This window comes from Apis laboriosa, unplaced genomic scaffold, assembly GCF_014066325.1.
Source record: "Apis laboriosa isolate Shangri-la unplaced genomic scaffold, ASM1406632v1 scaffold105_cov147, whole genome shotgun sequence".
NCBI classification, from domain to species: Eukaryota; Metazoa; Arthropoda; class Insecta; order Hymenoptera; family Apidae; genus Apis; species Apis laboriosa.
In genome coordinates this window covers 1,312,033-1,337,771 of record NW_025220714.1, presented here as the reverse complement: position 1 = coordinate 1,337,771, position 25,739 = coordinate 1,312,033, and the positions used below count along the sequence as shown (strand labels likewise).

The window sequence follows — 25,739 nt, the reverse complement described above, 5'->3', positions numbered from 1 at the left end:
CCGTTTGTTCTATTGCACGCATCTACGACTACCCGATGCAACCAGAAATAGCGCACACGGGAATAGATGAACGTAGTTTTTGGACGCTTGGGTGTAGCAAGTTGCCAGTAGCATCGAATGTCGTCGACCGTCGACAACGCGTATACATTCTCGACTGGAAAAATAATCTTTCTTCGAGAGGAGAAATCAAAATTCTTACGTTGTTTTCCCATTCCACACCGTGCCCAGTGAACGTTGGAAACGAGTAAATAATAAAATACATATTTTAAAAAACTCGAGAAAATATTAGAGAATCTTTCGAGAATAAAAATCTAAAGGTTAAAGGATGCTGGAAGAGAAGGACAACGAAATTAGCGATTACTTTCGATCAAATTTCCACCGGTTGCAAAACGCAATTACACCGCAAGACATGAAAAAGTTCATATCTTTGAATAGCAACTCGGAAAGGATCGATTTCATGTTGCGCTATCCGCAAGTTTACGATTTGGCTATAAAAATCGGAGAAGCGAAGGATCAAATGTTGAAGAACGGTGAGAAAGCTCTGAAACTCAAGGATGTTGGTAACAAGTATTTCGGCCGTGGAGAATTCGTTAAGGCGTTGGAAATTTATTCGAACGCTGTTCTGCTCGCACCTCAAAAAGGTAATTGACGATTGTTGATATTATCATCATGTTTATTTCACCACTGTTAAAAATTTCATCATTTCGAGATTTTATTCTTCTTTATTTTATTTTAATTTATCATTCCATGAATTGTACGAAATAATTTTCCTATTTAAATTTTATTAAATCATACGAATCGGTTAATTAATCCCCTCCACCAGATGTAGCCGTCCTATTGGCAAATCGTTCGGCAACGCTTTACCATCTGGAAAAGCACAGTTACGCCCTCACAGACGCGGAAGAGGCTTTGCGCGTGGGATATCCTCAAGAGTTGCGTTACAAGATCGAAGAAAGACGGGCCAGATGTTTGCTCGCGTTAAAAAGGCACGACGAGGCCGTCTTGGCATTTAGAAGCGCTTTAAAAGCTTTGGACGATGGAAAATTATCCGGGGAGAAGAAACAAAAGCTCGAAGCGGACATCAGAATCATGCTCGCCGTGATAGAGAAGGGTAATCAGTTGGCACGTAAGGGGCCGAAAATTCCTGAAAAGAGAAATATTGGCGAGCCTGAGAAACCGACTCCAAAGATCGAGGACTGCAATCCTTTGTACCCTTCTTGCAGCAAAGCGGTTGAAATAAGAGACGAAGGTGGTAGCATAGGCAGACACGCGATTGCTACTAAAGATATCGAACCTGGAGAGATATTGGCAATAGAGAAACCGTATAGTGCATTCCTATTGGCGGAATACAGGTTCGCTCGAATTTTTATCAAAATATATGTATATATATACGTATTTATATAATACGAAGTAATTACGTTTCAGACTCATCAATTGTTTCTGTTGTTTCACAAAGATATTTGTACCGATACCAGCTGTTTGCCAAACGTGCAGTTGTGTCGCTTATTGTAGTATTTCATGTAGAGACAAGGATGCCAAGATCCATGAAAACGAGTGTCCGATATTGCCTACTTTGTGGGCGTCGAAAACTTCTATAAATTGTTTTCTGGCTTTGAGGATAATCGTTCAACAATCATTCGACAAATTGTACAAATTGAAAGATGTGAAAGGGAAGGATAAATTTAAAGTATCCGCAAGTGAACCTTATCGATTCGATGATTTTAAAATTATGTTTAGGTTAGGTAATTAAATTTTTCGAGAACTTGTCTACAGTATAAAAGTAGGATTAAATGTATAACTATGTTTAAAGTTTTAACTATGTTTAACGTTTCTTCAATTTTTTAACAAATTGAATATATATATATATGCGTATATTTATCAATAGATTGTCAAAAATACGATACATATACTTGATACTTCTCTTCGTATAGTAACTCACGAGGACAAAAGGACTATAGAAGATCTCTTTCACAGAACTTACATAGCTAGTTGGTTATTGAGACTGTTGAAAAAGGGTCCATACTTTCCGAAATACGTTAAAACTCCAGATACGGTAGAAGCAAAACTGTCCGATGGTGAACTGTATATAGGCGGTTTAATTCTACATAATTTAATGATGATACAGTTTAACGCTCACGAAGTAAGTTATATATTATTTTTTCCACAGAATTAATAATCGTTTTCATTCTCTTTCAATTTGATTTTCAGATATCGGAATTAGTCATACCAAGAGCCGATAATAATTTAGCAAACGCTAAAAGCAAATTTATCGGTGGAGGACTTTATCCGACAATATCGTTATTTAATCATTCGTGTAATCCTGGTGTCATCAGGTGAATAATAATATTAGTATCTTTGCTAACAATTATTTATGAGGTTATGATTTAATGATAAATATGAATTTATTATATTCTTGTTCATTTTAAAGAATATCTAATTAAATATCATTGGTCATATAGATACTTTATCGGTACGACTATGGTTGTACGAGCAATTCGTTCCATTTCATCGGGAGAGGAAATTTCTGAGAACTACGGTCAAATTTTTACTACTACTCCCGAAAGTGAACGGAAGAGAAAATTGAGATTGCAATATTTTTTCGACTGCAACTGTGAAGCATGTAGAGAACATTGGCCTCTCTTAGAAGAAATCGATCCAACGATTTTAAGGTTTAATTCTTTATTTAAAATTTATGAGTGAAAAATAATTTTCTTAATCTTAATTTTTTGTTCTCCGATATTTAGGTTTAAATGCGAAACTGGAAAAGAATGTGGAAACGTTCTACCCGTAAAAACAGATTCGAACGAATTTATGATCGAATGTTCCAAATGTAGAAAATGTATGAATATTTTCAAAGGATTAAAAGCGTTACAAGAGACAGATACAATTTTTAAAACTGCATCCAAAAATCTCGAGCAAGGAAACCATCGAGAAGCGTTAAAATCTTATTTAAAAATTTTAAAACTTCTAGATGAAACTTTAGCTTTACCTATAAAAGATTATCATCTCTGTCAACAAGGCGTTCGTTTATGTATGCTTTCTTTAGGTAATATTTTTTATATTTAAGAATTCAGTGAAAATATTATCGTACGATTATATAAAAGGCAAAATTATTATTTTGTCTTTTTTCGATTAAGACGTGATATATATTATATATCATATAATAAATTATTTATAAAAATAATATGACATAAGAATATAAATATATGTATATATAAGAATATAATATATGTATTATTGGTCTATACTTATATGATATAAATACATAAGAAAATATATACTTATAACATTTAAAAATAAAATTTTGGATTAAAAATAAAGTCTGTTAAAATTTTTAATCGATCGATAATATAAAGATATCGCAATCGTTTCTTGAGCATAAATTTTGTCATATAAATACAGAACTCGAAAAATTAACAAAAAAAAGAGTGGATAATAATGAGAAAAGGACAGATATAGAAAAAATATAGAAATCAGCATCATCTTCAGAGTGCCGCAAATGAAACATAAAAAAAGAATAGAAAATAATGAAAGAAATAAAGATAGAATAAGAATTGAACGTTAACGCTATCTCTTGAATATAAAAGATATTTCGCCGAAGAATTATTTTAAAAAATGACGCTGATCTTCAATTCTCAGTCTATTTTATTCTATTTTGATGCAAAGATGCTTTAATACTCGAAAGATGGCATTAGAGATCATTTCTTACTACGTTTTTATCCTTTCTTTACGTTTCATTTGTGGCATTCTGAAGATGGCGCTGATTTCAATATTTTTAATCCTATCTCTATCCTTTTCCTGATATTTCCTTTTTTTGTCTATGTCATTGCTTGGCGCGTGATCCTAAACCAAAAGGTATGGAAAAAAATTAATTGAATATATTTTTATATACAGTTTTTTTTAAAAACTACAATATATTTTAATCTTTAACGTAAAAAATATATATCACATTTTCAGTTTTACAATATACACCTAAAACGATGATTTCGCAAAACATAATATAATTAAATATATAAGGAGAATATTTTCGACAATATCGGTAAAATTTATACAAACGAAATAAATATAATTAATACAGTTTAAAATACAATATTGATTATTATATTAATGTACAAGTCTTTTATAATCAATTTTTTCAAGTTGTACTAAAGGTTTTAATTGTTCTGCAAAAATTCTCATATCTTCTGCTATTGCATCTTGACCACTAGGTGCTAAAACACTCAATTCTACTAAATAACTTTGAGATATTGCTTCCATACTTTCAGGTATTTTTCCTTGTTGACCCATTTTAAATATTTTGGAAACTGTTACTTTCATTCTACCTTTACGAAACATATAACCACGTGCAATATATTCAAAATCTAATCTACATCCAAGTTCTGTTAAGAAGTCAACAACTGTGTTACTAGTTGCTATATCTAAACTGCTTCTGACAATTGTGGGTCTTGATTTATCACCCAATTCGGGTTGACCGATATAACGTAATTGCCAGGGCATATCTTGATAATCTAAAGCCCTTCTTACACGTAAAAGCAATGGCTGTTCAGATCCTCTACAACATGAAACATTTGATTATTATTATTGATTATTTAAATTTATGAATACAATATTTCTAATGCTTATAAAATTATTAAACATACCTGATACTAAAACACATTTCATGATCATTAAAAGTTTCTGGCCCGGTATCTACATTATCACATAAACCACGTAATCTATGAAGCAATACTTCTACTGCACTATCTAACACTGATCCTTGTAATAAATATTCTTGATTTGGAATTATATTAGATCTAATTGCAGCTGACAAACTATCCATTGCAGTACTTATTGGTGCACTCATTTTTAAGGTTAAATTTCCTATATCAATATATTTTTTATATGAAAATAGGAAAGAGTTTAACAATTATTCACAACATTTTTATAGGTTAATACGTTAATTTTAATGTTTATTACATTTCCCAATATATAATTAATTTCATCTTATGTAATTATGCAATTTTCGAATTAATAATAGTTAATTTTATATGCAGAAGTAAAAATAATTAACTTTATTTTCAAAAATATACTGTAACAATTTGTATTATTTTATTTCTTTATATTACTTCATATTTTTTTCTATTTTATTTTATAAAATTAATTATCTTAAAATGACATGAATTCTTTCTGTCATTAATTATATATAATTATACACAAAAAAAATAAGATTTGAAAAAACAATTCTATTTAAAATTTACATTAAAAAAGAATTTTTTACATAAAAATTATATTTAGAAGAATTTATAATAAAATTATATTAAAAAAAACTCTTAGTTATAAATCAATATATTAGAATAAAATTATAGAAATTACAGTTTTGTAAAAAACATTATAAAATGTATGTATAAATGTATGAAATATCAATAACCGTAATTATTCCAATTGAAAGAAATGAACTTTTAAAAATTAACGTATTTAAAAATTTAGTTATACCTTTATTCTTCAAATAACGTGTGTAATATTTAAGAAGCCGGCTACACACTGTGTGCAGTATATTACGCAGAAGCACATGCCACGTTTGTTGCTTCTGCTAATGAGTAAATAAGATTGAACACGCAAGCGCAAAACGGAATTTACAACATGGCGGAACGTAGGAAAAGCAGGAAACGCAAAGATGTAAGTATCACATATGGCTATAATTATTATAATATTATTCAATACTATATATAAATTGTGATATTTATTCAGTAATTAAAAATATAATATTCCATTTTATGTTAAATTCATATTTTTTCTTTAATTCAAAGCACGTGTCAATATGAATAAGTGTTGTAATAGAATAACGGATGACGTAGCAAACTATTTATTTTCGATATATAAAATTCATTATATGATTCAATTATAAATTCAATTATATGATTAAGTTATTATATGATAAATTATTTTATTTTGTTGTTTATAGAATCGTAACGTCTATGTTAAACATTTTTTTTTTATATAGAAATTCAACATTTGTTTTAATTATATTTCGTGTCAATCTGTATCATCTAAACTTTATTATTCTATTTTTTATATAATATATAATATATATAATTACGATTACATTAAATATTTTTCATAATGAAACATAATTTTAATTTATAATATAATATTCTATATTAATTAACTTGATATAATGAAATTATAAAATATCAAAAATTTAACCTTTTATAGCAGGAAACATCAAATGTAGATAACGAAGTTATTCAAGAAAAACCATCTAAAGAAGAATATGCAGTAGCCAAATGGATTCGTAACAATGTACCTTCAAAAAAAACAAAATTTGATAGAAGTCACAATGTTGAATACTTTACTGGTTCACGTGCAGTGGATGCTTTATTGGAGAATTCACCATGGAGTAAAACCAAATTTGAAAAACGTAAACAAGTTACAGAATTTCTTGACTTGATGTTGAGACATAAATTCTTTCATCGAGCAAAAAAAGTAGTAATCTCCGAAGAAGAATTATATAAAATTCGTGGAATAAAAAAAAAGGTTAAAGAAATTAAAAAAGAAAAGAAATCTGAAAAAGAAAAAGAAGAACCTAAAGAAAACAAAGATACAATAAGTGAAAAAGATAATGAAGATAAAACTGAAGAAAAAAAGAAAAAACCAAAAGTAAGTTTTAAAATAAAATAATAATTTATTTATTTAATATGTATATATGTATTTATATGAATTAAGTTATGAATAAGTTTTATTATTCATAATTCTTTCAATGCTATAAATTCACATGTGACTTTATTTTTTTTGTTGTTATATTTATGTTATTAAGTATTTTACAGTATAAATATTTTAATAAATATTAAAATAATTTCAAGCATTGTATCAAAAAATAAAAAGTATTCATTTTAGTGATCTTGTTGTTATTAAATAAGTTTCTGGTATATTGAAAAGAATATATAATAAAATAAATTATTTAAAAAGTTATTAATTGTTTTAGGTACGTTTGGAGATGCATATGGAACAATATTTTGTAGATTGCAATGATGCTTATGTTTGGATATATGAGCCAATTCCCATATATTACTGGTTCTTTGGAACACTTGTAGTTTTGGGTGCAATTGGTGTTTGCCTTTTCCCATTGTGGCCATTAACAATCCGTCATGGTGTATATTATATAAGTGTTGCAGCTGCTGGATTCCTTGTATTTATTTTGGCATTAGCAATTATTAGATTAATTGTATTTTGCCTTCTTTGGGTTCCAACACTTGGCAGATGTCATCTTTGGCTTTTGCCTAATTTAACTGCAGATGTTGGATTCTTTGCTTCATTCTGGCCACCTTATCAAGTATGTATTAATTTGAAATTATTTATTATTTAATGAATAAAATGTATATATATTTAAATATTTGTAGTATGAATATTATGGCTCTACATCTGAAAGTGATAGAAAAGTTAGTAAAAAAAAGAAAAAGAAGGAGAAAGATTCTGATACCGAAGAAACACCAACACAATTGTAAGTTAAAATTGATCATATTATATTGATTTTTATTGATTAATTTAAATGTTTTAAATGTCTGATATTTAGAAGATTTTATCGTACGCATATTTACATTTCATTTACAGAGAAGAGAAACCTAGTATCAAAGAATTATCTAAAGAACATACTCACATCGAAGAAATTTCGTCTAGCGAAGAAAATAAACTTCCTTCTGCATTAGAAGGTGAAGAAGGTAGCGAAGGTTCAGAAAGTGAAAAATCTAACACAGGTCGAGATTTTGTTATGGTTTAGAAGAGGAATTGGCAATAAATAGTTTTTGTTTATCTTTAATAACTACCATGCTAATAATGGTTGAATCTTATCAATTCTAATTAAAAATCGTATATAGATCCATAAGTAAAATATTTCTGTATAATTTTTAACTTTTGGAAGTAAGGTTTATTTTGTGACAAAAATTTTGATTTTTTAACATCATACAAAATAAAAAGGAAATACGGTACATATAAAAGAGAAAATACAGTATATAAATTCTATAAATTCAATTCATTTGTTGTTTATACTAATATTTTTGCATTTTTTGCATTTAGAATGTTATAGTTAATTGAACAAGAAAATTGTACGTGTATTTTACACAAAGGACATATTTATAAATTATGGTGTACCAACAAAGAAATGATAGAATATCAATTTTAAGATTCCAGTTAAATGGAAATTCATGTGTTAAAAATGTATTTTATTTAAATTATTATTAATCAACATTCATTTAATTGTGTACACCTTACTTACAAAAAACTTTTCTTCTACATTTTATAAGAATGTATAATTATGTTGATATATATAGGTGCCTGAGGTTTGCCCAAATTAGTTGAAAATTGATATTATTTGATACTTTTACATCTTTTACATTATAACATACAACTACTAGATATATCAACATAAATGATTAAATTTCAATAATTGATTTTCTCAGGTTCCAAAATTGTACAGTTGATAAATAGAATCTCCAGAAACAAGATTATAAAATTATTTCGATCAATTGTTACACTGTCTGCAAATTCATTTTTAGCAGAACCAAGACTTGAGATTTCACAGATTTCTCTTATACAGTAAACTGTAATTTATATTTTTATGTAAAAATTCCAATGATAATAATTATTGCTATTATTATTGTAATTATTACTATTATTATTACAGAATAATCATCTTGATCATTGTAGGTGCGCGAATCGTGACTCTAACTATATTAAAATAAATGATAGAAAATATATATTTGATAACAATATATATGTATATTTATATATTGTTATCAAAAAATATGAAAAATATATTTAAATATTTCATAAATAATATTTCTTTGTATGATTGTATGGTACATTTAATACTACTAATTATAAAGTTTACTTTAATAATTTGTATTAAAATCTTAAGATATGCTTATAATGGGGATTTATTTTAACTGTATGAAATTAATGAAACTAAGTTTGGGTCACTCTTTGCAGCCAGTTTTATTATTAAAATAAAATATATTTAAGTTACTTTTGTATTCACACGCATTTACTTTTGTAACCACAAATTTGGTTTTATTAACTATGTCTCAATTTGTAGACTACAATTTTTTCATTAGAAGAATTTCATTGATTAATAACTATAAAGTTTGGAATTTTTCTTTTATAATTCATAAAAATTCAAAATACTCTTTAGTTAATAAAAAAAATTACTTTTATTTTAATTTAGATAGAATATAATTTTCTTTCTAAATATAGAATAAATTAATTTTTATGATCAATACGTAAATAATATTAGATATTTACGTGATAATACTTTTATGATTTATTATCAAATATATAGAAATATTTACATTTCAATAATGAAATTAATCATACATATATAAGTAATAAATTGTTAGAATCTTAAATTTAAAAGTATTAAAATATGGAAACTTCCGAATCATGTTATTTTATTTTATTTATATACAAAAATATCATTTTGTATTTTGCAGAATAATAATATTTTTCTATATAACTTTTTAATGATGTAATACGTAACATCAAATAATAGTGTACAAAATTAAAAACATATATATATGTATATATATATGTATACCTATATACCTATATTATATAACCTATATTATATATTATTTAACATATTATATATATATATATATATATAACATGTTAAAACAAATACAATAAAATTTCTTCATTTTTAATTTATAGTTCATAGTTACAAATTAATAATAATTTTGAAGCATCATAAAAAAACAGATATCTTTTTAATTATTGTACTATTCGTTCAAATTTTTCTTTATATTCTTATGTTCATTAAATTTCTTTCATTATTGAAGAAACTAATTTCTTCTTCAATAATCATTTTTTACCGTCAATTAATTATATTATAAATATATAATAAATTCTTTTGGAATGTCACCGAACCGGTGCTAATTTTATTCATTACTGGAAAATATTCTATAAGAATATAACGATTTCGAGATATTTTTTTTTATAATGTTTCATGATGTTATTGTATTATAGTTAGATATACAATATATAATATTTCTGAATAGATTTTTTTTTCCACTTTGATTTGATCGAATTCTTTTAACATTTTAACTTTTTCTTCGATTAATTCGCGAAAACGAGCAATTTATTAAAGATAAATTTTTCGTTCGAAATCAACCTACCAAGCATGCGCATAATATGTATATTTTTCTATAGGCAGAGTGGCGATTCGTAAGCTGGTTGGTCGCGAAGCAAAGGGCCGCGTCACGAAGGCAAAGTTAACGGCCCATAATTCATAGCCGACATATAATAAATATCGTTACCCCATCGTAAGCGCACGTAGACACGTGCATTGCGGTCTTATATGCACGTACCCTTCGTATAATACGTATGTAAAGAAGTAAATGTTTCACGACTCCATATAGACTTTCCTCGAGATTACGTGGTGAGCTTTCGTCCTTGGCAGAGGTAATAAAAGTTTCTTTTAACAATGCACTCGCGCGCAGAATAAAATAATAGTCGCCCTTTTGGATTCTTCTTTATCCCTTCACAAGTATACACAGGTGTTTTTTTAACTCGAGAATATGAGAGATTATTCATCGAATCATGATTTATGCGAATCTATTGCTTTTATTCGCTAGTTCGTTTAGTTCATTTACATTTCTGTCATTCTTCAATAGATTTATTCATGAAAATTTTACTTGTTATTTTGTATTTGCATTAATTTGAAATAATTTCCATCATAAATTTATTGTGACAGAATCTTCTTATCCATTTGACTGATATTGAGTACATTCTTCTACAAATCTTTTTTTTTTATATTTTTTTATATTTTTTATTTTTTTCATTGAATATCATATCCCTTTGTTACTTTAATTTATTCATTCGAAAAATAATTACTTGCAAGCATTAAAATTGAAACCAGAATATAATGATTATATGTAAATGACTAACGGTAAATAGAAGTGAAAAAAATTTTAAATACTATCATTTTTAAAAATCTTCTATGGTTTCGGGTCATCGAACTCATGAAACAATATTATATCCTCGAGTTCGATATTTATTATTCTCTTTTACATCGTATATTTAAATTATTTCTTAAAAATTATTTAAATTTAATTTTCTTAATTATAATCCTTTATTAAATATATTTTCATTTATATTCTAAAATTTATTAATTCTTTTTGCAGATGCAATTACAAGTATTCATATTTCGCATTTACCACGATATTCTGAAATAAAGTTACGAAGAAACTGTATACGTACAAGTATGCTTGTAAACTCTATTCGTGCGCGAATATTAAAACGATATAAAAGAAGAAAGTCAAACGCGCGGAGGAACCCAAAATAAGGTGAATAAAAAATATCCTGCATGGTCGACCACCGCGGTTTGCGGTTACAATGTGCAACGAAAAAAGAATTCTTCGTTTCGTCTCCTTCTTCTACCTCTCTTCGTCCGACTTGTTTCTTGGTCCTCTTGGTTCCCCATCCTTCTCATCCTTCGTATTCGTTCCTGAGATTTTCAACGTGTGTAGACAGCCGGATTTATATTCAAATGAATCGCCGTGGAAGGGTCGACTTATCAACGTATCAAACCCTACGAGGCATAAAGAATAGACAAGGGGTGAGTTGCGAAAGAATGTTTGCCTCTCTTTGATCGATTATAGGTATCGCTTGAGGGAATTGTTATTAATTATACCGAGAACTTGTTCCTTGAAAATTAATTCCGGAATGCGAATTACGACAGTTCCGCTCTGTAATCAAATCTCGGATGAACGACAACCTTTTCGATCATTGTCAATGTCGAAGGTAAATTTATTTTATTCGTTGAGACGACGAATCGATCTTTCCAAAAAAAAAAAAAAACAAAAAGATTAAATTAATCCATTAATTTAATTTAATTTACTCTTGCACGAATCGATTCTTATTTCTTATTAAACGAAACATCGAACGAAACGCTTATTATTAATTTGTACAGGTTATACACCGCGGTGATTATACAGATGGGAACTCGATAATGATGATGATGATGATGATGATTGCTGTTTTTAAATATTACGGGGCGAATAATGATCGTTCCGCGGCCAAGCTCGAAATGTTTTTCGTGGGCGCAATTATCGGCAGAACGATTTCCTACGTTCGCGCCGCTACATGACTTTATTTAGCTTTAGTTTGTTGAAACCGGTTGCAAGCGACTTCTCTCCTCTCTTACTGCAATACCGAGAGTTCGGTGCTCCGCATCATTTAGGGTTCCTCGGGTGGAGGAAGGAATTTCGCGTTCACCACGCTCCACAGCTTCTTTCGCATAGAGGTAATCCTTTTTGGTACGGACAGGCTTTTCAACCATTTCACATTGCATTATACTCACAATTTATTTAAGAATTGTCCACTTCTTTTTTTTTTATCTCAATACCATATCACTCTTTCCTTAAAACAAATTCTGCTTATAGGTTATTACGAAAGATGTAATATAAGAATCTCGAAAGAAAGAATCTCGAAGAGGTTAGGTTCGCACTTTTTTCCACTCTTTTAAAATAAAAACGAGATAGATGTTATTGTAAATAATTATCGAGGGAAAAATTAATGAATTATAATAAATATATATATATATGTAATTTAAAAATGAAAACGTACAACGAGGTTATAAAAAAGCTACACAATCTTCGGGGAACGACGTCCAAGTGCGAAGAAATTCGGTCAGGGCCGTCATCACTCGACTCGATCTTCCGCTTTTTGCCATTAAAGCAGTCGCGTCTTAATTATCCTTTTTTTCCCCCCTCTCCTTCCCCTTCCCCCAATCGATGCTTGTAAATTAAATTCCACGGTTGGCTAACGTACACGTACAAGAGGAAAGCGGATCAACGTGTGCCTCGCATTAGATCGTGCGTGGGCTGCTTGCGTCATTAAGCATAGTAAGTTACGGTACAAGAATGACTTTGGCTTTGGCGGAGAAAGTGACCGGGTGTGGCTATTGCGAAACATTGTACATCGCACGCATTTGTGTATATATATATATATGCACACGGTACAGCTTGGAGCAAGGATTTTCGTTGTTCGCGCTCTTTGACAACCTCCCATTGTTCTGCCTATTTTTTTTCTTCCCCCCTTCGCTTTCGACGCTTAAGACGTTTCTACGAATAAAAGCATTCTCTCTCGAACCGCGATCCTTAAGGATTATTTCTAACAATAAATTCATATGTACAACAACAATTGTAATCAATATTGAGCAAGGAAATTTCGATCGAAAAACATTTTTTTTCCTCTCTCTCTCTCTCTTTTGTCTCGATCTTCGTAAATTCTTCGTTACATGTGGAGCAAGCTTTTTCCTACGCTTGCTCATGCGCACACAAGATGAACATGGTTGAAAACACGATGGTTTTCGGAAGAAGACGTAAGACGCGTTTTCGAACTCGCTTATCGGAGGATGCTGAACCACCCGAACCAAACGCGCAAACGGTTTGTCCGGTTTTCGAGGTAGAGTTCATCGAACCTTGGGTTGCAAGGGATCGATCGTGCGTATGGGCTACCGAACGTGTCGCACGTTCGCAAACGACCATTGATCTGTGACGCCTGCCCGCCTACATGTTATCTAGTACCGAGTATATATATATATACATATCGAGATTCGCCGCTTATAATTAGATCCAGAAAGGAGAAACGTTCTTTCTCACGTTATCACTTTCACACGAATTATTTTCCGATTTCTAGGCCAAGGTAAATAATTTCCACCGCTCGTGTCTTAAATTAAATCTCTTTTCCTTTTGAGTCGAAGTAGATATACAACGACGGTTCGAGGACGATCTATTTGAATCTCTCTCTCTCTCTCTCTCTCTCTTTCTCTCTCGTCTCGAAGCAAAAGGGAATAACTGTGTTGCGATTCTTCTCTACAACAGGTTTCTCTAAATGAAAAAGACACTAGTAGTGGAATTTTCCGTGAGAATATCTCTCATTTTTCACTCGGTCGAATGTCTACAGAAACTCGTTAAACGTTTCCTCGATCTTTTTCTCAGCCTCGTCTCCGATTTTTCTCCGGTTTCCCCTGTTTTTATTGGGGCTTGGTGGCTGCGAGTATTCTCGGGCCCATTGTTGAAAACATTTTTCGAGGTTATTACATACGTACGATATGTAAATGGCGTGGCCGGGTCCGGTCCTTCGGACGTCGGTGGACCAGCTCCCCTCTTCTTTTTCTTTCTTTCATTCCGATCCTTCTCTCTATTTCTCTTTTATTCCGCACTGATCCCTCTCTCATCTTGACAGGGGCGGATCAGATCGAAGCCAACTTCGAAACGATAAAGTGGAATTGTGGCACGATAATAGCTAGCTAATTAAAATTCATAAGGGGCGGCGAGTCACTTCCCTCCCCCTTCCCCCTCTCCCTTTTTTTTTTCTTGCTTGCCGTAACAAGTTATACGCGAAGAAAAAAAAAGAAGAAAATGTTTCCTTTTTAAAATTACACGGATTACACAGGTAATTAATTACTTGAAATATGATTGTTTTTGCATTTATTAAAGGTTAAAAAAAAGAAATTAATTCATACTTGTTGAGCAAAGTCTTTTTTGCGCGTCTAGTTTTTTGCATAACGACGATCGAGGTAATTCGATCGTTTACACGTTTTATTAAAATTAATCCAAACCAATTGCTCAATAATAATAATAATAACTGTCACGTTTAAAATATATACGACTTAGGAAAAACTCGTTCGATATCAATTTTTTTTTCTTCTTCTTCAAAATTCAATAGAAAATTTCTAAATAATATCTTCCCTCTTCTCGATCTCGATCTCGATCTCGATTAATCGTGCATGGAAAAAGAAAATTTGAACGATATTATTATTTTTTTTTTCCTTTTGAAAATTAAAATGGAGAATTTCTAAATAATATCTTCTCGATCGATCGATCGATCGATCGATGGTGGATGGAAAAAGAAAATTTGAACGATATAAATTTTTTTCTTTCCTTTTGAAAATTAAAATAATTTCTAAATAATATCCTCTCGATCGATGGATCGATGATGCATGGAAGATGGAAAAGGAAATAATTTCTTAATAAATGATATCTTCCCTCTACGTGAAAATCTTGTCGATCGATCGATCGATGGTAGATTTGAGAAGATTGGGGAAAGGAAAGATTTGATTGGGAAGATTTGCGTGGATCCGCTCCTGTTGTATGCCACTACCACCTCGGCATCGTCATCACCATCTCCCTGGCTCCTCCGTAACGGATAGGCTTCACCTCCAGAACGGAACTCCAGTCTGCTTCCAGTTTCTCCCTCGAGAATGCTTGTCGGCTTAGTCGGAGTTTGGCTCTCACAACGCGCGCTTCGTGGCCACTCCGCTCACTTGCCCCGTCAGAGAACCATCAATCCATGCTCTCTCACTGAAAATCTTTTTCTCGTCATCCAACATATCGAGGATATATCCTTCGAACAGATCGACTCGCAGAACAGTGTTGTTCGTTGACACCTTCACGTCGCATCGAATCAACGAAAAATCTCTCTCGAGGATAGGAAAGAAAGAAAGAAAAAAAAAAAAGATCGTGTTTTTCGAATATATTCATTATCATCTTCGAGGAAGATTGACGAAAGAAGAAAGAAATGTGTGGCAACCGATATCTCCAAGATATCTCGAAGGCAGACAATGATCGACACTTAAAAGGTTCACTTATCATCATCGTTTTAAATTACCAATACTCGTACAATTGATTATTTATTTCGCAATGATATATTACGTGCTACTATTGTGCCGTAACACACTTGTTATGTTATTTGGCTTTTATTCTGGTTTTACCCGGCCCGTGCTTCACTCTACTTACTGCCTGACCCTGTTCGTAATAATTAATGGTGTTAAACTCCGTGAATGCCCGCGGCCTGGTCATGCTTGCCTCTCTCACGCAGAATAGGCCGATGCTTTTGTCCATACTTTTAAAATTCATCGATTTCTTTTTTAAACAAGAGCTTTCGTTCATTCGAGCTCCATTCTAATCTTACTATAGAAAAAAAAAAAAACAAGCATAAAAGGAATATTAAAAACATTCAATTTACAGTAGTTGACTTTTTATCGATTAAAAAGAAAAGAAAAAGAATATTCTTTTACTTATATATATACATTTTATATGTACATTTTATATATACATTTTTATTTGTATATATATATATATATATACATATATATACAATTTTCGACATCCCCTCCCAAATTAATTCCAATTTCTTCTCGCTACCAACTAGATGTAAACGAATCGGCGTTATTTATCGAGAGACGAATCGATATTGATTACAGGTGTCCTGTTCCTCCTGTAGGAAAGGGAGGCGGGCGGATGTAAGGATGCGCTTACGCAGGAAACGGTGCATGTCCCGGTGACGTTACAGAAACGTTGTAGAAAGAGAGAGAGAGAAAGAGAGAGCGAGAGCGAGCGAGAAAGAGAGAGAGAAAGAAAAAGAGAAGAAATAGCGTGAATAACGCGCATAGGACAGAGAAGGACACGGAAGCGCACGGATGACGCGATGAGACTGAGCCCGATCATCGTGTCGTGGGCCACGGCGAGTTGGCTCGGTCCAACCGGAACTACGGCGGCGCGGGCCCAATCGTCCAACGACTACGAGCTGTCCACGGAATTCTTCCTCGTGCCCGGCCTGGCGGACGTAGCGATGGACAGGAACGGGCTGGCGAGCGTGGCGAGTGTCATCAGCGTCCCGGCCCCGAACAGGACCGTTTCGGTGTACAAAATGCCCCCTGGAAAGAAGAGCCAGACCGAGATCGAGACCGATACACGCGCTTACCCGAGGTCCTTGCTCAGGCAACGACCCTGGGCTCTTCCTCTTGCTGCCCTCAGCGCTGCCACCATGCTCCTCATGGCTGGCTTCGAGGTTTTCGTACTGCTCAAGGTCGGTTCGTTTACCTTTACGACTTACATCTTACGTCCAAACCGATCTCGCTCGATTGCGATCTCCCCGCTTGGCTAGTGGGTGGGGAAGGGCCGGGAGAAGGGGAAGGGTGGGGGATAGGTGCAAGCAGTTTTGCATCCGCCGACAGATTTCTATACGTATACATATAATATATATATATATATATTATATATATACCTTTAATACGCCACGTTTCTTTGATTTATTATCGTATTACTTCAACGTGATATTTCATATTACGATATCAATTCGTACGGTGTGCATACGAAGTCTAAGCAACTTGATGAATATTCAATTATTTATATATATACATATTTATTATATACATATTATATATATATATATATATATATATAGTACGCAACGTTTCTTTAATTTATTATCGTATTATTTCAACGTAATATTTCGTATTACAGTGTGCATACGAAGTCTAAGGAAATTGATAAATATTTAATTATGCTTATATATATATAATACACAACGTTTCTTTGATTTATTATCGTATTACTTCAACGTGATATTTCATCGATATATTTCGTATTACGGTGTCAATTCGTACGGTGTGCATACGAAGTCTAAACAACTTGATGAATATTTAATTATTTATATATATATATTTATTATATTATATATATATAAATATCTTAAATATATATATATATATATAATACGCAACATTTCTTTGATTTATTATCGTATTATTTCAACGTGATATTTCGTCGATATATTTCGAATTACAGTGTGCATATGAAGTCTAAGGAAATTGATAAATATTTAATTTATTATTTAAAAAATTTAATTATGCTTATATATATATAATACGCAACGTTTCTTTGATTTATTATCGTATTACTTCAACGTGATATTTCGTCGATATATTTCGTCGATATATTTCGTATTACGTACGGTGTGCATACGAAGTCTAAGAAATTTAATATTTAATTATTCTTATAATATATATATATATATATATATATATATATTTAATTATTTTTATATATATGTATATAATACGTAACGTTTCTTTGATTTATTGTCGTATTATTTCAACGTGATATTTCGTCGATATATTTCGTATTACGGTGTCAATTCGTACGGTGTGCATACGAAGCTTAAGAAATTTAATATTTAATTATTCTTATATATATATACGTCGCGTATATATATATATATATAATACGCGACGTTTCTTTAATTTATTGTCGTATTATTTCAACGTGATATTTCGTGGATGTATTTCGTGTTACGGTGTGCATACGAAGTCTAAGGAAATTGAATGAATATTTAATTATCCGTTTGAAATGGGGAAGAGGGCGTCGTTGTCGTTATGTCAAGTTATAAGAATTTATAACTCGATTGTTTCGCGACCGGAAATGGAGCGCGGAGACGTCTCGTTCGACGGGTATTGGGAAAGAGTGGGAGGGGTGGGGGAAGAAGGTTGTTGCTGCTGTTGTTGTTGTTGTTGCCAATTGAACCGTTCTCGCGTTCAATGATACGTAACGTGTTTTCGCGGTCGCGCGATCGCATCTATGATCTGTATAATAGGGGAAGGGGAGAGGGGAGAGGGAGGAGCGGATTAATAGAGCTCGGAGAGAAGGAAAGAAGGAAAGGAATCTCGGTGTCTTTTTCTCGCGTAAAACATTGATGACGCGTAGACGAAACGATATGCAAGGATTTTATGGTAATTGTTTTCGTTCGCGCTTCGACAAGCTCCAATAACCCCGGCACGCTCGCAATTTCGAGCGAGACCTAGGCCTAGTTTGCATGTCGACTACCTATTTCTTCTGCTGTTCGTGTCGTCTGCTCGTACCGATACACTCCATTGAACACTCCGGTGAGCCGGCAGGAAAGCTTTCGATAACAAATTTGATACTTATGTGTATATATATATATACATATATATACATATATATATATACAACTGTGTAATAATAAGTTTTAATCTATTTTTTTTTAAATATATATGTAATGTTTTGCGAATCGTATTTTTAATTTTTTTAATTTTTTCTCTATAATTACGTTGTAAATGGGTTATTATTGAAAAAAATGTGAAATGTTAAATGTTGTTAGAAAAATTATAAATTATTAATTTACGATGTTAATTTATAATATTAAACGCGAAAAATCAAATTTCTATGATTCATAATCTGATTAATCAGACCTGTAAGAAAATTAATCGAAAAGAGAAATAACAAAATGAATCTTCTCGCACGCGTAATTAACATAAATATATATATATACGCAATGTTGAACAAGCAATCGATTTGCTTGTACGAGTTAATAGATATAAATCTATTCTTTTCGTTCTTTCCACGCTTATTTATTTTTATTACTTATTCCAATTAGCGAAATTAAATCTCGTTTATTATTACAATCAATCTGTATATGGAACGTAATCAATTCGTTCGAACAATCTTTATCTCGTATCTCTTCGCCGTGTCTTGTTACATTAACATTAACAGAATAAAACACAACGAAATTAAGGGAAACGAGAACGAGAACACAGCGTTTGAAAAGAAAATCTTACGTACGTGCAAATTACTTTCTTATTGCCATATCGAGATTTATCTTGAAGGAAAAAAAAAAAAAAAAAAAAAAAAAGAAAAATCAGAGCATTCGTCTCGCGTGAAACGTGAACGCGTGCGCACGTTATTTTCCCTGAATTTCTTTTTACGAGCGATGCATATCCACAATATATCCTTTTTCAGAGTAAACACTCGTTGCGGTTCGTGTATTATTCAAAAAAAAAAAATGATTTAATCGCATTAAATGAATAAGTGTTTGCAAAGAGAAAAAGAAATTGACAAATTTAATTAATAATAATTAATTATATAATAATAATAATAATTATAATAATTAATTAATAATAATTAATAGTAATAATAATAATGATATTTTTCAGGCAAGAGTGACCGCGCCAAATAGACGACATTTATTTTTGGGACAAGCTCTACTTTTAGGCCTTTTCCTACTGGCAGGACTCTCAGCGGCGGCCTCCCTCAGCCAAAATCCTCTCTCCTGCGCCGCATTTCGATTAGTCGGCTTGCCTGCCGCTCTCGTCTTTGCGGCCTTGTTGGTTAAATGCGTGTTCCTGCTCTCGTTAAATAGCGGGGTTTATCTACCGGCACCTTATCAAGTAAGTTAAACGTATCGTTAAAGAGAAATATAATTATAATTTAATATAAATATAATTATATATATTTATATATATAATTAATATTTATATTTATATATATTATAAATATAATTATAATAACGTTGACACGTTACTATATTATTAATTTAAACGGTGCGTGGAATAAAATTTGAAATTTATCTTAAAATGGTAACATTTAAATTTAATATTTTTTTTGATAAAAATTTTCTTCTCTTTTTATAATTAATTTAGATTTAAAATAATAATTAAATCTAAAATTATTTTTTATTTAAAATAATATTTAATAATAATAATAATTTATATTTATTATTTAAAATAATAATTTAAATCTAATTTAAATAATTTTGATAAATAATTAATTTAGATTTAAAATAATTACAATTCACCACGAATTCAATTACGCTTCGTGAAATAACAATATTCTTCTTCTTTTTCATACAAAAATTGGATATACATTCGAACAAGAGGAAAAGAAAAAAGGAAAAAATATGAACAAAATATGAAAACTTTTTCTTTCTTTCCTTCTCTACTCTAATTCGATATAACGGCGATTATCGAAATTGCAAAAAGCAATTTCCACGATTCGACAACCGTTTCTTCTTCATTCGCTTCAAATATCGAAATCCCTCGTACACAAGTTTAAAAGAGATTGAAAATACAGAATCGAGAGGTTGAAATTGTAGGCGTGTTGTGAACAGAGCTTTAGAAAACTCGTGGCAGGCAGAAAACTCGTGGAACAACTCGTCGAACAAGGAACGATGCGCGAAGGGATTTTTCTTATTCCGCCGCGTGTCCGGGGATCCGGATGTCGATCTCGATCGACCATTTGTACGCGCGGGACGGGATCTGAATGAAAAGCAATAGCTCGCTTCCACGCCCGCTTACCAATAGCAGTAAGTGCAACTGTTGTGTGCTCGTTAACCATGCCCTGCCCGTTCCCTCTGCAACGTTATTAATATATATATATATATATATATATAGCCGACATTTTCTTCCCCGCGTAACGGGCATCCAACGGGGTTTTCTTTTATTGCCTGTACATATGATTACACGCCGTTTAAAGGAAGCGATGATAAGAGCTGGAAACCAGTTTATGAAATAACTCGTTAGAAAAAATAAAATAAAAATCAGCCTCTCTTCTTCCACTCGTCCGATATAATTCCTCCTTTATTATAATCACGTTCTTTTAATGGAAACCCTCGCTCGGATGGAACCGCTTGTTCGTGAATTATAGCGCGACAACCGCGAGCGTTAAGAATGTTAATTGAGAATACCGTCGTAATAATTACCGGCATTCTGTCGATCAAAAATCAAAAACTACCAACTTCAAGATATGAAAAGAAGCTTTTATATATATATATATATATATATAATTAATATATAATATATATTATATATATATATATATATGTGTATAGTTAATGCAACGGTGATCTGTCTCTCTCTGCTTGTTACAGGCACTGGTATTGGGATTTGCAGTACTCGTGCAGGTGGCTATCATTGGGCAATGGTTTTACGGCGAGCCGCCCATGGTTATCCAAGTACAAAATACTGGACAAAACTTCACCGTGTCCTGTTGCAAAACCCCTCTCGGGCAGATAGTCGCCTCCCTCGGGTAAACATTCGAAATGTAAACTTTCCTTCCGACCATCTATCTTCCATCTTCCTTTCTTCTCTTTTTCTTCTCGAAACAAATAAAATAAAATTAAATCTTGTTTCCTCTTATCACGGAAGAAAATTTCTTCCAAAAAAGAAGTTTGGAAAGAAAATTTGTTTTCGATTTTTTTTTTTCCCCCCCTCCCTCTGTTCAGGTATCCAGGCGCGTTGCTGGTGGCGGTTGCTTGTTTGGCGGTTCGAGCTCGCGGCGTTCGGGACAACAACCGGGAAGCGGCGTTTATCGGGCTGGCCGTCGGTTTATCGCTTCCGATTTGGATATCGAGCGCGATCGGCTCTGTGGCGGCCTCGACGGAGAGCGACAGGGAGGCTTGGCTCGCCTACGGCTTACTGGCCACTTCCCTCCTCGTGTTCCTGACCATGTTCCTGCCCAAGGGTCGACAGTTGGCTGCCCTCGGCCGGGAGGCTTCCGCGACGGTGATTCGTGATCGGGACGACGCCATGAGCTCGCTCCCCGGCAGCGGTTACTCGCCCTCCTTCTTCCACTTCAAACCGGCAGAAGCTTCTTTAAAGAGGAAGATGCACTATCACAGCGGTGGTACGTTCGTTCGTACAGCCAATAATACAAATAATAATTCATAATAATTCATCTTTTCATTAAGTAGCAATGTACGCGAGTTTTCACAAATTAAATCGTTACCACGAGCAGCTCGTTATTTAATCAATTCTAATGGTGGATTTTTTTTTTTTAAAAAGAAACGAAATTTGAATTATCGAGTTTAATTGATTTTTTTTGAGGTGATATTTTTTTAGAATGATACTTTCCAGTAAACGCGATTTCACCGTGTTTTTTTCTTTTTTCTTTTTTTTTATTGAAAAGCAAGAGCAAATTTCACCGTGTATTTTCACGCACGCACGCACCCCTCTCCCAGTTTCATTCCATTTCGTTCCATTTCGATCGTTTCACACGATGTCAACACACGACGACTTTCGTGTCTTATAATGTAAATTCGTGAAGGATAGATAGAACAACAGGGAAGAGAGGAAATGATTAATTGAAATCTAGATTAGTAAAAAATTCTTCGTCTAATTGAAAATTTTTATTTTGCCAACAAATATTAAATATATATTTAATGTACAATGTATATGATAACAATTTATATATATCAATATATAACAATTTATATATACAATTTCTTGAATCTAATGGAAAATGATAAAATTTTAAGATATAAATTGGTGCATTATTTTGATTGCATTTTGATTTTCAGATCGCGTGGCATTAGTTTCATCCGCTATACCTGGTTGTACTGCTTGCAGGCACGGTGGAAGCCCCATATACTCGGATGGTAAGTCCCTGAGAATCAATTAATTGGAAAATATCCGCTTTGAGACGATTAAAAATGACAGAACAAAAGTGATCCATCTGTAAAAATAGATTTTCAGATGAAAGGAAATGATTAGATCTTTCTAAAAAAAGAAAAAAAATATCTTTAATCGAATTTCAAAAATTGAAAATACTTGTATATTTTTCATTGAAAGCTCCATATACTCGGATGGTAAGTCCCTGAGAATCAATTAATTGGAAAATATCCGCTTTGAGACGGATTTAAAAATAACAGAACAAAAGTGATTCATCTGTAAAAATAGATTTTCAGATAAAAGGAAATGATTAGAAAGATTTTTCTAAAAAAAAAGAAAAAAAATATATTTAATTAATCGAATTTCAAAAATTGAAAATACTTGTATATTTTTCATTGGAAGCTCCATATACTCGGACGGTAAGTCCTTGAGAATCAATTAGTTGGAAAATATCCACTTTGAGACGATTAAAAATAACAGAACAAAAGTGATTCATCTGTAAAAATAGATTTTCAGATGAAAGGAAATGATTAGAAAGATTTTCCTAAAAAAAAAAGAAAAAAAAATATATTTAATTAATCGAATTTCAAAAATTGAAAATACTTGTATATTTTTCATTGAAACGCGTACGCAAATATGTGTCAAATGAAATGATTATCATCGTGATCGAAAGGGGAAAATCAAAATATCAAAGTAGATATTGCAGTAATACTGGAAATACCTTCCAAACTTTTCTTCCGTTACGACGTCGCCTCTAGCGACCTTCACCTCGAGGAACGAACGAAAGGGAGGAAAAATCTCTTACTGGAAAGGTGGAGAGGGAGAAAGTTTCGAGGCGGAGGTCAAGCGCTTCTCCAAGAATTAAACTGGAAGGGGAAACAAATCCCGTTAGATCAGACGACGCTAGTTAATCGGTGACCCGTTGTTGGTGACTGATCAAACTTTTTTGAACGAACGAAAAAAGACAAATTCTCCTCCCTCGACGAGTAAAAGTTATGGCCAAAAATTTTTTCGTAAATCGTTACATCTAAACATGATCATTTTTAGAGAAAAGAAAATTTTAATTCTTCGATATACTTATTCTTGGAAAGTAGTCTTCTCTTTAGAAAAATTAAGAGGGAAACAAGTTTCAAGTGTGTACGTTAGATTACGTGATACATCTCTTTACCGTAATGTCCATTATTACGAGTAGGGCGTGGATCACTACATATTGCGAGGCAGAGGTCACTAGCCTGTAAAGCATAAACTATCCGCTTATTTATGACATCGTAGTTTATAATGTTTGTAGTTATCATAATATCCAGCCATATCCAGTTTTATGATTTTTCGATTAAACTTATAAATCAAATTTTTAAAAAATGACAAAAATTCAATTAAGATTTTTATCTTTTTTTTTCAATTGAGAAACATTCCTTTGTTTATTGATGATTGTACGTATATATTTTTTGTAAGAATGTTAATCAAACAGAATATTTCTCTTCGTTCTCGTGAACAATCATATAAATCGATGACGAATTTCTGTTTTATTTTCCTATTTTCTCGTTTATTCTTACGTTAGGTTAATTTCCGATAAGAGATATTGAACAATTTCATTCTTTTCATGACGATTCAATTTCAAAAATAATGAAATTATTTCGATCTCGTGACGAGAAACTTTCAAATAATGATAAGTTTGCAAGCAATGTGACAGATATGACCCATTTCGAAATGTGGTTATGTTTGCAGACAATTGTACCTCTTAAATGGAGATTCTGTGTCAACACTTGTAAACTTTAAGTACATTAAGCACATAATACATGAAAACAAAAATAAAATTATATTATTGACTCATATATGAAATAGAAATATTTTTAAAAGTATTTCAAATAAATTTGTTATAAAAATTACGCTTCGTTGCTTAACACGACCGGAAGAATAAGCGGATACGCAACATTTTTATCATATACCGGAAACCAATAACAAGTTTCGGTAGATATATAATACAGATAACGAATTGAGAATCAAGTTTCTCGAGCATATTTTAAAAATTTCTAAATATATATATATATATATACATATACATATTCAATTATTAGTAATTTTAAAGAATAGATTAATCGAAAAATAAATATTTTACAGATGTTCACAGTCCGATGGAAACGTTCGTCTTACCACCACCAGGCATGTACTTAAGACCAGAAGACGCGGGAAATTTGTACACTACTCTATCAGCAAATCCCAATGTATTTTTTCAGCGAGCAGCTCATCCCGGGATGATGTATTGATAAATGCTTTCAAATAAAAATCCCTAAATTTGACGAAAGAATTGCTTCTTTTTATATTCTTAAATTTTTAAAAGATAACAATGAAACAATGGATTTTATTTTCTGTTCGCTTATCTTGTTATTGTAAATAACAAGATGTTCGAATATTGTCCGAGATTTATTATTTTATTATAAAAATAATGCTCGATTATCAAATCAAATTATAATAATCGGATAAATTAAAATAAAAATACGATTAAGTATTTTTTTATGTCTTTTTTTATTCCATATTACGCTTAAATTAAATATATATATATATATGTTTATACTGTAAATGTGAAAACAAAAATGATAACAAAGAAAAGTGTGTTTGTACAATGGATTAAAAACAGATAGATTTTTCTTTTCTTTGCGTTATTCTTATCTATTAATGACTCATTTTCATTTAATTGCACACTCTTGCAACATTTTTTCTTGTTATAAAAGAATTAGTTCTA

The 25,739-nt window shown here is 31.6% G+C and overlaps 4 protein-coding genes and 1 long non-coding RNA gene across 8 annotated transcripts; 3 read left to right on the top strand and 2 right to left on the bottom strand.

Moving 5' to 3' along the window:
- The first annotated feature begins 130 nt into the window (after window positions 1–130).
- LOC122720590 (SET and MYND domain-containing protein 4-like) lies at window positions 131–3,156 on the top strand. Its single transcript, XM_043947384.1, has 7 exons — window positions 131–641; window positions 824–1,352; window positions 1,426–1,742; window positions 1,932–2,140; window positions 2,209–2,333; window positions 2,460–2,669; window positions 2,745–3,156. The coding sequence occupies exons 1-7, from the start codon at window positions 326–328 to the stop codon at window positions 3,064–3,066; spliced, it is 2,028 nt and encodes a 675-aa protein (XP_043803319.1). The 5' UTR covers window positions 131–325; the 3' UTR covers window positions 3,067–3,156.
- A 730-nt stretch (window positions 3,157–3,886) lies between these two features.
- Window positions 3,887–5,598, bottom strand: LOC122719122 (mediator of RNA polymerase II transcription subunit 18). The gene is made up of 3 exons (XM_043944732.1): window positions 5,473–5,598; window positions 4,641–4,860; window positions 3,887–4,552 (listed from the first exon to the last, which is right to left on the bottom strand). Exons 2-3 carry the CDS (start codon window positions 4,841–4,843, stop codon window positions 4,105–4,107), a joined length of 651 nt encoding a protein of 216 aa, XP_043800667.1. The 5' UTR covers window positions 4,844–4,860; window positions 5,473–5,598; the 3' UTR covers window positions 3,887–4,104.
- Window positions 4,833–8,997, top strand: LOC122719048 (translocation protein SEC62). Its single transcript, XM_043944612.1, has 6 exons — window positions 4,833–4,850; window positions 5,507–5,655; window positions 6,193–6,636; window positions 6,962–7,309; window positions 7,377–7,477; window positions 7,588–8,997. Exons 2-6 carry the CDS (start codon window positions 5,620–5,622, stop codon window positions 7,751–7,753), a joined length of 1,095 nt encoding a protein of 364 aa, XP_043800547.1. The 5' UTR covers window positions 4,833–4,850; window positions 5,507–5,619; the 3' UTR covers window positions 7,754–8,997.
- A 2,116-nt stretch (window positions 8,998–11,113) lies between these two features.
- On the bottom strand, window positions 11,114–12,825 carry LOC122720835. Its single transcript, XR_006347822.1, has 2 exons — window positions 12,598–12,825; window positions 11,114–11,560 (listed from the first exon to the last, which is right to left on the bottom strand). It is a non-coding gene; the product is annotated as an uncharacterized LOC122720835 (long non-coding RNA).
- On the top strand, window positions 11,572–25,454 carry LOC122720813. Of its 4 annotated transcripts, none has more exons than XM_043947820.1 (7): window positions 11,572–12,274; window positions 16,241–16,845; window positions 19,769–20,002; window positions 21,481–21,638; window positions 21,835–22,235; window positions 22,909–22,986; window positions 25,118–25,454. In XM_043947820.1, the coding sequence occupies exons 2-7, from the start codon at window positions 16,465–16,467 to the stop codon at window positions 25,261–25,263; spliced, it is 1,398 nt and encodes a 465-aa protein (XP_043803755.1). In that variant the 5' UTR covers window positions 11,572–12,274; window positions 16,241–16,464; the 3' UTR covers window positions 25,264–25,454. The 4 variants fall into 4 exon arrangements, with proteins under 4 accessions (XP_043803755.1, XP_043803764.1, XP_043803773.1 ...); XM_043947829.1 differs by having other exon boundaries at window positions 11,572–12,287; XM_043947838.1 differs by lacking the exon at window positions 11,572–12,274 and adding an exon at window positions 12,819–12,875.
- Window positions 25,455–25,739: the final 285 nt, after the last annotated feature.

Excerpts from the sequence above, each read along its gene's own strand:
- LOC122719122 (XM_043944732.1), bottom strand. The coding sequence starts at position 4,843 with ATGAGTGCACCAATAAGTACTGCAATGGATAGTTTGTCAGCTGCAATT. Across the intron at positions 4,553-4,640 it reads GAAATGTGTTTTAGTATCAG|AGGATCTGAACAGCCATTGC; the intron begins GTATGTTTAATA and ends TTCATGTTGTAG.
- LOC122719048 (XM_043944612.1), top strand. The coding sequence starts at position 5,620 with ATGGCGGAACGTAGGAAAAGCAGGAAACGCAAAGAT. Across the intron at positions 7,310-7,376 it reads CATTCTGGCCACCTTATCAA|TATGAATATTATGGCTCTAC; the intron begins GTATGTATTAAT and ends AAATATTTGTAG. Across the intron at positions 7,478-7,587 it reads GAAGAAACACCAACACAATT|AGAAGAGAAACCTAGTATCA; the intron begins GTAAGTTAAAAT and ends TTTCATTTACAG.
- LOC122720813 (XM_043947820.1), top strand. The coding sequence starts at position 16,465 with ATGAGACTGAGCCCGATCATCGTGTCGTGGGCCACGGCGAGTTGGCTC. Across the intron at positions 16,846-19,768 it reads AGGTTTTCGTACTGCTCAAG|GCAAGAGTGACCGCGCCAAA; the intron begins GTCGGTTCGTTT and ends GATATTTTTCAG. Across the intron at positions 21,639-21,834 it reads CAGATAGTCGCCTCCCTCGG|GTATCCAGGCGCGTTGCTGG; the intron begins GTAAACATTCGA and ends CCCTCTGTTCAG.
- LOC122720590 (XM_043947384.1), top strand. The coding sequence starts at position 326 with ATGCTGGAAGAGAAGGACAACGAAATTAGCGATTACTTTCGATCAAAT. Across the intron at positions 642-823 it reads TCTGCTCGCACCTCAAAAAG|ATGTAGCCGTCCTATTGGCA; the intron begins GTAATTGACGAT and ends CCCCTCCACCAG. Across the intron at positions 2,141-2,208 it reads TACAGTTTAACGCTCACGAA|ATATCGGAATTAGTCATACC; the intron begins GTAAGTTATATA and ends TTTGATTTTCAG.